Below are 11,286 nucleotides of genomic sequence, written 5' to 3'. Positions count from 1 at the left end.
CAGGCTGGCCTTGAACTCAGAAATCCGCCTGCCTCTGCCTCCCGAGTGCTGGGATTAAAGGCGTGCGCCACCACGCCCGGCTTTTTTTTGGTTTTTCAAGACAGGGTTTCTCTGTATAGCCCTGGCTGTCCTGGAACTCACTTGGTAGACCAGGCTGGCCTAGAACTCAGAAATCCGCCTGCCTCTGTCTCCCGAGTGCTGGGACTAAAGGCGTGTGCCACCACGCCCAGCTTTTAACCTGCTTTCTTATGCAGCTCAGGACTGCCTGCCCAGGCATGGCACCACCCATAGTGGGATGGGTACTCTACATCAATCATTAATCAAGAAAATGTCCCCACAGGCCAGTCTGGTGAGGGCATTTTCTCAGTTGAGGTTCCTTCTTCCTTCTTCTCTAGCTTGGGCCATGTTGACAACAGTCTAGACAGTCTAGAAATCTCTGTAGTCCAGGCCAGCTTGGAACTTGTGGTTCCCTTCCCACTACCTCCTGAGTGCTGAAGAACTTCAGAGTCCTGATGCTTTTTCAGCAGCACACGGTGTAAGGTTCTCCAGACACACTGGTGCATGATGTCAGTGCACGCTTCCGAGTCTACTCTCTGTAACTTGACAGTTGCAGGCAAGGGGATCCTATCTATTTAGGCTAGCCTGGGCTACTGAGTGATAGCCTGTCTTGAACAAACCAATTAAAAGAAAAGTTCACACCTTTAGCCCCTGGGAGGCAGAGGCAGGTGGATCTGTGAGTTTGAGTTCAGCCTGGTCTACAGAATGAGTTTATCAGCTAATATTTACATGGAGGACTAGTTTACATTAAGATCGAAAACAATGGCCAGGTGTTCATCCCAGCATTTGGGAAGTAGAGGCAGTCCAATCTCTGAGTGCAAGATAGGCTTGGTGTACATAGTAAGGTTTAGGCCAGCCAGAGCTACACAGTAAGCCCCCATCTGAAAACAAACTTGAAACAAAATTAAGAAAAAAAAAGATTAAACTTTGGAAGTGTGTTAGTGTGTGAGTGCTCGAGAGCTTGGCAGACACACACACACACACACACACACACACACTCACACCGAGGGTTATGAATTCTCCATATAAGTAACTTCTTTTAGTGGGTAGAAGGCTCTTCTCAGAGGCCCAGTAATCACCCAGTGGTTAACAAATGACCGGGCTGTGTTCTAAATCTTCCAAGTCTGCTGTCTCCAAAATCTAGCTGGGACTGGTTGCAGGCTCACACTGACATATGAAGGAGCCAGAAGCCACACCAGAGGATGTTTTAAGTGAGTGGCAGTGGAGGGGCTGCTAGGTCAGGGTGTTCCGATGCTTCTGCCCTAGTGTTGGCCGCAGTGGCAGTTTTAATTTGCTAGCTGCTTGGAATGCTCCATCTTGGAAATCCAGATTCTTTTACAAACAGCTTAGGCTTTACTTTTTCCTTGTTGAGACAGGAATTCTGTGTGTAGCCCTGACTGTTCTAGAGCCAGCTCTATAGACCAGGCTGGCCTCCATCTCAGAGAGATTTCCTTGCCTCTGCCTCCTTAGTGCTGAGACTAAAGGTGTGAGCCACCACCTCCCAGTAGGCATCTGTTTTTATTTCCTGCTCTCTGCCTTGGTATCTGGCATACATAGCTGCTTCATAAATAATGGAATACAGCTGTCCCTCAGGCTGATACTGTGACTTGTCCAGCTGGAATTCTAGGATTCATCTCTCTTAATGGGCGTAGCAGGGATGGTGGCAGTGTGCAGTGACTGAGCAGATGAGAAGCCAGCATCCATTTCCTTCTTGTCCTCTGAGATCTTGCTGCCAGTGTCTATTAAACATGGCAGGGGTATAAGGATAGCAGTGGGAGCTAGGGCTTGTCTTAGATTCACCACAGACAAAGGAAATGCCAGAGGGCGATCAGTGATAGTAGAGATATTGCTGGAGTCAGATAAAGAATGCTCTGTGCCTAGATGCACTGCTCTCCAACGCTGGACCAGTTCTGAGCCTCAGGTTCAGTGTTCACATTATGAGGAGAGCAGGTTTCAGGGTAGTGCAGGTTCTTATCTAAAGAAGGAAAGTTATTTTACCCAAGGCCCGAGCTTCTGTTGAGATAATGACTGAATTTCTCCCCCCATCCGTCCTCCTGAGTCATTTGAGTGATGATTCTTGGGACCCCAGGAAGACTGTGTGCTCATCTACAGCAGGTGCCATCCTGTTAATTTCCACTCTGACGACTCCCTAGGAGATACAGAGGTGGAGACACCTGGTGCTGGAAGGGGCAAGAGCACCTTGCCTCACCGAAGGCTTGAACGATTCTTTCTGAAGCTCATTAACTTTTCCCTTTGGGATATGCAAAATTAAGGTCTGTTATTACCTCTAAAGACGATAATGCGGCCCTGGGGTCTCAGGATTGAGAAGTTATTTTGTCTTAATTTACAGCAGCAAGGTGGTTTGGGCCCTAACTTCTGGATGCTGCTGTTACTTTTTTTTCCGATAACTGTGGTCCTTAATAATGCCAGTGTGAGGTTGCTCAACCTGCCTTTCAGAATCTAGAACAATTTCAGAGTGCTTTAGCTGAGACAGGAGGAAGACATTTGCTTTTATTTTTATTAAAACTGGGAGGACTTAGGGCTGGAAAGATGACCCAGTGGTTAAGAGTATTTGCTGCTCTTACAGAGGACACAGGTTCTTTAGTTGGTACCCACATGGTGGCACATAACTATCTATACCTCCGGTTCCAGGCCATCCAGTGTCCTTTCTGACCTTTCTAGTCAACAGGCATGTATATAGTGCACATACATATATGCAGGCAAACACTAATTCATAAAATAAATAAACAATTTAAAATAAAAAGGGAAATACTTTTTCATCTGGGACCATTTTCACACAGAACAAATACTTTATGAGCTGGGGTAAGTCTTTGGTATCTCTGGCCTTCACTCGTTTCATTTGAAAAGATGAGAGGGTTGGACCAGCTAAAGTCTTTGTTGGTTTTGAGGCAGAATTCCACTCTGCCAATAATCGTGGACTCCTGGCACCCTTCTGCTCCATGTCTTCTTCCCTGCCTCCCCTCACCCCGTGTTGGACCATGCAGCTGTGCACCACTGGGCCTGACTGGGCCAGCCCGTTTCTAACATCTTTTCTTACCTTTTAAAAAATATTTATCCTTTTATATGTGTGGTTGCTTCCCTTTGCATGTGTGCCTATGCACCACAGGTGTGCAGTGTCCTTGGAGGCCTGAAGAGGGCACTAAGGAGGTATAGATGGCTGTGAGCCACTGCGTGGGTACTGGGAATTGAGCCTGAGTCCTCTGTGAGAACAACTGCTCTTAACTACTGAGTCATCTCTCCAGCCCCTTTACTATCTTTCTTAAAACCCTCTGGCTCCACCTTGTCGTGCTCTCTTAATTGTACTGGTTTGGGGTTGAGTTTTGTTGTTATTGTTGTTGTTGTTTTGGTTTTTTTGAAACTGTTTTATCCTTACTTTCAAATAGCTTGTTTCTCAAGACAGTAGAATTTTAGGGTTATAACCCTTTCTTCATGGTGGCTCTGGGAAGAATATAGTTTAACTTCATAGTCAGCCTTGCCTACACAGTGAATTGGAGGCCAGCCTGCATTACCTGAGAGCCTCTGTCAAAAACAATAAAGAGAAGATTGATTCTCAGTTGTGCAACATTGATTTTTTATTTTGTCTTTATAGGTTGCTATGGTGACAGACTATGGAGCTTTTATCAAAATCCCAGGCTGTCGGAAGCAAGGTGGGAGCCCTTAATGGGGAATTCAGCACTTCCACCACACTCATTGGCCCCACATCCTCCCTCTAGAACCTACATTTTCCAGATAGTTGCTTGTTTAGTTTACTTGGTTCTCAGTGTAGCAATAGGGATGAAGAGTTTTATGTGCGTGTTACCTGTGTATGTGCACAGTGCCCGTGCCTTGATCTTAGGGTTACCGGCCTCTAGTAACTGAGCACTGGATTGACGTTTGTTTTTAAAAGCAACTGGAGAAACATTTTGGCAGTATGTGGTGGCTCAAGCTTGTACCTCAGCACCCAGGAAGCAGAGGAAGGAGGGATGCCACAAGTTCACAAACACTCAAAGACTACACCGTGAGACTGTCTCAAAAAATTAAAGCCACCACCACAACAAAGGAGCTAAGGAGATGGGTCTGAGAACATGAGGAATTGAGCTCAATCTCCAGCACCCATATAAACAGCCAGACACAGCATACATTGTAACCTCAGCATTGGAGGGCAGGGACAGTGGACCCTGAGAGCTCACTGGCCAGCCAACCTAGCCTAAACCGCAACCGGCCTGTTCAGTGAGACACTGACTCACGGCCTGGCAGCAGAGGGAGTTGGAGGGAGACACCCGCTGTCCCACTGTGGCTCCTGCATGCACGTGTGCACCTGCACACGCACACCTGGAAGAGTAGGTTGGTCTCGGAGGCTGTAGGATAAGGAAAAGAAAGTGGCTCTGGCCGTGGACAGTGGAGACTAAGGCAGGGCACTGAACGAGGAGCTGAAGAGGACCCCGTGGTTGAAAGAAGGAATTTTAGGATCTGAAACAAAGCTGCATGTCATGGCTTATGCCTTTAGTTCCAGCTTTCTGGGGTCCATGATGGCAGTATTGTGCTTGAGTGTGAGACCAGCTTGGGCCATGAGACCCTGCCACAGAAAACAAAACAGACTCAGTGGGTAAAGGCACCTGCCACCAAGTCAGAACCTGAGTTCAAAATGCTGACCCCTCATGGTAGAAGGAGAGAATTGACTCATGCAGGTTCTCAGACTTCCACATGTGTGTGTCCCTGACACACGCCTTTAATCCCAGCACTCTGGAGGCAGAGGCAGGTGGATTTCTGAGTTCGAGGCCAGCCTGGTCTACAGAGTGAGTTCCAGGACAGCCAGGGCTTCAAAGAGAAACCCTGTCTCAAAAACCAAAACAAAACAAACAAACAAAAGCAAAAAGCTGGGCATGGTAGCATACACTTCTTTTTTCTTCTTTTTTCCTTTCTTTCCCCCCACCCCCCTCTCCTTCGCTCTGGCCCACTGGCTATTTTTTATTTGTTTCTTATCATGGAAACATGTGGTTGCTAGGATTCAAACCCATGACCTCAAGAAGAGCAGCCAGTGCTCTTAACCATCTCACCAGCCGCCAGTAGCATACGCTTTTCATCTTAACACTCAGGAAACACAGGCAGGGGGTTCCTGTGAGTTTCTGGCCCTCCAAAGCAATCTAGTAAGAGACCCTGTCTCAAAAAATCAAGTAAACCACAAAAAAATAAACTAACAAATAAACAAACAAGGCAGATCTTGGTTTACTGACATGGGAAGACTCTAATAATAATAATAATTTAAAAACCAGTCATAGAGCATTCGTGCAGTATGTGCACCCTTACCCGTTTAGAAAGTATATACTGATATACTGTGTCTCTGTATTTTGAATGACTGACTGTTCAGAGACTGTAGAAAAAACTCCTCCCAGTGGCCTCCTGTGGCGAGTTGGCTTGCTGAGAGAAGGGCGTACAGAGGAAGGGATTTTTCACTTTTTGGAGTCTTTCATAGCTTTTTCTGTCAGAAAGCTGTACAGATCTGTGGCTTATAACACTGTGCCATTAGCCTTGGCGACAACTGTGCGATGCATTTCATCCTTGCATTGAATGGCTTGCCCATGGTTTTCAAGCTGGCAGGCAGCGGTAATTAAGTTCTGAGTTTTATGTTGGCTGGGACTTGGGGAGGTGGAGCTCACCCCACCCTCGGGCCTCACACCTCTTCCTGCCTAAAGACAGATCTTCTTGTTAGTGTACGCGCTATGGCTGCTGGTACCAATTTCGTGTGGGCATTTATGTGACACTTTGGGGACAGTGTGGAGATGAAAAGCCTGCTACCTTTCAGCAGTCAGTTGTCACCTGCTCATGGCTGTTCCCTGTCAGATAATGCCTGTGATAGTGGCTGACAGCTTACAAGTGGATCTGTCAGCTGACAGCTGTGGCAGACTCACAGCGAGAGCTCAGGAAGCCAAATAATTAGGTAGACTCTGGGCGCTCTAATCCTAGCATCTTGTGTAGGTGTGATGGATAACCGAGTAGCTGACTTCCCTGCAGTATCTGGCTTCTCTCTAAAGGGGGCTATCATTGGGTCCCGCCTCGGAGGTCTGCGCGATGAGTTAGCTGTGGTCTGATTAGAGTGTAACATCTCATTCAGGGAGGCGCTAATTTGAATTACTTTCTCAGAGTCTGTTTGCAGAATCCTTTAACTACTACCAAGTTAAAGACTGGTGTTCAGATCAAAACTAGTCTTTCTTTTTTTTTTTTTTTAACATTCGTTTGTTTGTTTTGTGTATGCAAATGGGGCTTGGGGACATGCCATAACATTTGTGTGGAGGTCAGAGTATAACTTGGAGGCACTCTCCTTCAACCTTGCAGGGTCCAGGGTTGAACTCAGGTCGGCAGGCTTGTTGGCAAGGGCCTTACCCATTGAACCTCTCCCTGGCCCTAACCTTGCCTCTGTAGTTTTGCTCAATGGAACTTTATGTGCTGGTGGGAATGTTACAGATTTGTTCTCATTAGTTGTGTCACAAAAACCAGTTTTTCACTTTTTTTGGACACCAACAAGATATCCAACTTTCAATTCAATTCTGACATATTAACCCTGAATTAATGTCAGGGTCCTATAGTTAAAGGGGTTCTGTCCCACAAACTTACCACCTCTCAGATGCCCCTAAAGATGATCGGCCAGTCTAACTTAGAGGTGTTCATGACCCCCTACTTAAGTTTGGTAATTAGAGTAGATCAGGTATCGTGTATATACTTATGATTCCAGCACTTGGGAAACAAAGGCAGGGAGATCAGAAAGCAGGGCAGCCTTGTCTACGTAATAAATTGGAAGCTAATCTGGGCTACATGAAACTCTGTTTAAAAAAGAAGGAGCAGGGCATAGTGAGGCACAACTTTAATCACAGTATTCAGCGGGCAGAGGCAGACAGATACCTGAGTTCAAGGTCAGCCTGATCTACATCATGGGTTCCAGGCCAGCCAAGGCTACACTGTAAGACGCTGTCTCAAACAAAGAAAACACCAAAATAAAAGTTCACCGAACTCAGGAAAGCATTTATTCCCCCTTGCTGGTTTACAATAAGTACAGTTCAGGAATAAACAAACAATGGAAGGGACACAGGGCAGGTTGAATGGAGTCGGGTGAAGGTGCTCCTGAATCTGTTCTATCCAGCACTGCATACTCCATGCCGACACATGAACTACATGGATGTGTGCAAGGACTGTCCTAAAGGCTGCTCGCTCCCCACTCCTGCATTCCAGGCTGTGGGAGCTGGATAGATGGGACCAAGTGTTTCAGTCCTCTCATTACTCTCATTATTGGATTCTTCTTCCTGTGACTGCCTGCCCAGAGACTACGCGCGCGCATGGAGGTCAGAGGGCAGTTTTCAGGAGTCAGCTCTCTTTTTTCCACATTAGTGATGCTGCCTCTTATTTCTGCCTGGCTGCATACTCCAGGCTGGCTAGCCTGTAAACTTCCGGGCAGCTCCCCTGTTGGAGTGCTGGGATTATAGATGTGAGCCTCTGCATTCTGCTTTGTGTGGTTCCAGGGATTGATCTGAGGTCCTCAAGCTTGCAGCCAGTTAGCTGCTGAGCCAGCTTGCTACCCTTTTTAGTTTCTTGGGGCAAGACCCCATCCTGTATCCTGGACTAGCAGTCACAGTAATCCTTCTGCACTAGGTTCCCAGATGATGAGATTATGGGTGAGTGCCATTCTACCCAGCCCAGCGTAGCTTTATGTTTTATAGTTTACCACGCCTGCAGTCCAGTACTGTAGTACCCATGAAATGTAAATTAGCTCTGCTGCTTGTGGCTGTCATAGGAACAGTAAAGCCCTATCCGATGACACACAGGGACAAATTAAAGCATGTGTAAGGAAGGTAATGACGACTGCCCCGAATCCACCTCAGTCGTTCAGATGGCTCTGGGCCTAGTACAGTGTCGGAGAGATACCAGACGTCATGAGTCTTGTTGCCTAAACACATGAGTTCGAGTCCCAGCTCAGCCATTTACCAGTTTCTTGACTTGGGAAAATCACTTGGTTTTTGAGTCTTTAGTTTCTTCATCTGTGGAATGGGATGGTGTGCATATTTTAGGCTCTGGTTATTTGATCAATAGAACTGTCTTTCATCCATCCTTGATCCATTTTTGCCTGCAATATCTGTGTTAGTGAATGTCTGACCATATCTAATCCCAATGGATAAAGGGTGTGAAAACACTAACTTCTCTGCAAGTGTTACTGTCACACGTCATTCACTGGAGACGACTCGCCGAGCAGGCTAGAGAGGGACCATACGCCAGAGATAAGGCAGAGGGTTCCTTTTGCCAAGCTCTGACTGTACCTGGTCTCTTGTGAACTGGCAAGTTTACCTTCTTGTTCTCTTTCCGGTGGAAGCCATGAAAGAGATTAACGTTGGCTCTAAAACAGTGGGGAGACATTCTAGGCAGTGGTAATAAGCGCTCATGTGCGCTCGTGTTCTCTCTCTCTCTCTCTCTCTCTCTCTCTCTCTCTCTCTCTCTCTCTCTCTCTCTCTCTCTCGGTTGTGTTCTTTTCTCCTCGTGCTGACAGACATTCAGTTGGGACTCTCTGTTTAAGTGTCTTGTTGAGTTTATTGAACATGATGATGGATTTGATATGCCCTTTGGGCATTTGTGGCTTCACAGCAGGAATGCAGGCCGAGGAGCCGAGAGTAAAGCTCGGTGCCACAGTGTTCACCTCAGGATTCAGTCTTGGGAGGAAAGTAAGACGGTTTTGTGTCTGCGTGTGGAGAATCTGCTAGAGTAGACTGACAAGCTACTCAGCACGCACTTTTAACCTCAGCACTTGGGAGGCAGAGAAAGGTGGATCTGAGTTTGAGGCCTGCCTGGGCTACAGAGTGAGTTCCAGGACAGCCAGGGCTACACAGAGAAACCCGACTCAAACAAAAAAACAAAAGAAAAACAGGCAGCCATGCTTGGTAAGAGAAGGACATACTCTTTAATTGCTAGTGTTTCCTTGTGGCTTCCGGTAAGTAGATCTTTAGTTGTAAGGAGGACACATAATGTTCTGTTGGATATCCCGGGCTCATTGATTTCCTTATACATCCCCGATGGAGGGATGGAAGGAGTTTCAATTGTCAGAGAACTATCATAGTCAAAAATGCCCAACTGTGAGCTTTCCCGATCCTTCAGGGCATCTGAATTTCCTCTTCAGACTTTACAGTTAGGCAGGACTGCTCATTGTGCTATCATGGTTCATGGATTAAAAGCCCTGGAGGCATGATTATACTCAGTTTGGAGATTATATGTGACCTAATTAAAAACATAGCTTATATTATATCTACATATTTACACAGTAGGCATTTTGGAGAAGAAATGCCAATCCATAGAATCATCTGTCTTAGATGTAAGGGACCCATTGACCACGGATAAAGAAAACAGTGGCTTCTAATAGAAGCCTCAAATAGAAGGGATAAACACATGCATTTCAGGCATGTACAAATACTCATGTTGGGGGGGGGGCGAGTTGTTAGAGAGGAAGAGACTTCAGCAGCCAGATGAGGTAGTGCTTGTCTGTAAGTAGCGGCTGAGTCAGGCTTGACAAGTTTGAGGCCAGCTTGGCTCATATAGGTGAGAACCTGTCTCAGAGACGAAACCAAGAAGTCTCTCAACATACTGAAAATAAGCGAAAGAGTGTCTGTAATATTGCTTTCAACAAAGCAAAAGCTCTTAGGGAGGAAAGGGGGTTTCCAGTTGTTTTGTTTGTTTGATTTTAGAGATAGAGTTTCTCTGTGTAGCCCTGGCTTTCAGAAACTCAGTCTATAGTCTAGGCTGGCCTCGGACTCTAAGATCTATGTGCCTCTTTCTCTCAAGGGCATGTGCCTGCCAGGAAAGGGTTTATTCAGCCTACATCTCTCAGGTCACATTCCGTCACTGAGGGAATTCAAGGCAGGAACTGAAGCAGAGGCCATGGAGGAGTGCTGCTTGCTGGCTTGCTCCTTGTGGCTCGCTCAGCCTTCTCTCTTACAGCATCAGGACCACCTGCCTGGATCCATATGTCAGTGTGTTGGAGACATTTTCTTGTTAAGGTTCCCTCTTCCCAAATGACTAGGTAGTGTTAAGTTGACAAAAAACTAGCCAGCGCAGATACTATATCCATTGTTAGCATTTTTTGAGTAATTCCTTAACATTTTAAAGATGCACTTTTAAACATTTGTAGTCACACTATGTAACTTTGTATTATTCTTTACTTTGCCATAGGAAATGCTGGATATACACAGTACTGTACACATTTTTACTATGAAATGAATCACTGGCATGTTTGGCTGGCTCTTCTGGCAACAGACTGGGATTGGTGTAATTGCCGTGCTTGTGTTGGGCGTTAGTTTGCTTCTAGATTGTCCTGTCATGATGCATTATGCCAGCATGGCAGCCTGCATCTGTAGCCCCAGCTACTCAGGCAGCTAAGGCAAGTAGATGAGTCTGCATGGCCACGGTCAGCCTGGGTGCACAGCACAATCCAGCCTGATTATTTTCTCGAGCAGGATTCCTAGGTGTAGTTATAATGAGACTGACAGCCAGGACTGGTGCAGAGGGGCAGACACGTGGTTTGGGCGGATATTGCAAGCAAGGACTTCTAGTTTCTTCCTCGGCTAGTATCAGATGTGTCAGGCATTTATGTTTTGTTTTGCCTTTAAAGAAGGGATCTCTGTTCATAGCCTCCAGCTCTGACCTCTCCGGTCTGCTTGGATTACAGATGATTTAGCTCAGACTCTTGATCTGTGTTCTTTACTTTTCCCTGGCAGACTCCTGCCACCTACTGGTCAGGCTGCATATTTACAGCATTTTGTAGTTGGTGTGTTTTTGAGAAGGATGGTTCCAATTGCTATGGTCAGGAGGATGGAGTTCCTTGATTGACAAGACTGTCTTGGGCCCGCAGCAGGGAGTTACCTTGGAATATAGAAAGAAGGTTGTTCTCTAAAGGGATTCACCTTCAACAGCAGGAAAGGAGCATTCTAAAATTACTTAAGGGGCTGGAGAGATGGCTTGGTGGTTAAGAGCATGTAAATTGTTTTTGAGCTTTGTGGGGTTTTTGTTGTTGTTGTTGTTGTTTTTATTGCTTTGGTTTTTCAAGACAGGGTCATACGCTGTAGCCCTGGCTGTCCTGGAACTCCATCTGTAGACCAGGCTGGCTTTGAACTCAGAGCTCTGCCTCTGCCTCTGCCTCTGCCTCTGCCTCTGCCTCTGCCTCTGCCTCTGCCTCTGCCTCTGCCTCTGCCTCTGCCTCTG

General features: G+C 46.4%; 1 protein-coding gene across 4 annotated transcripts in view; it reads left to right on the top strand.

The window, feature by feature from the left end:
• Zcchc17 (zinc finger CCHC-type containing 17) overlaps nt 1-11,286 on the top strand; it is a 41,853-nt gene that overhangs the window by 6,393 nt on the left and 24,174 nt on the right. For 2 of the 4 annotated variants that reach the window (XM_021200187.1, XM_029539687.1), the window contains one exon: nt 3,668-3,725. The exons of the other annotated variants lie outside the window; for them this stretch is intronic. In XM_021200187.1, coding sequence (XP_021055846.1) covers nt 3,668-3,725 — 58 coding nt within the window. The remainder of the gene's footprint in view (nt 1-3,667; nt 3,726-11,286) is intronic. 4 annotated transcript variants of the gene reach the window in all.

Source organism: Mus pahari, chromosome 6 (genome assembly GCF_900095145.1).
Source record: "Mus pahari chromosome 6, PAHARI_EIJ_v1.1, whole genome shotgun sequence".
NCBI lineage: Eukaryota > Metazoa > Chordata > Mammalia > Rodentia > Muridae > Mus > Mus pahari.
This window is presented reverse-complemented; position numbering and strand designations above follow the sequence as displayed.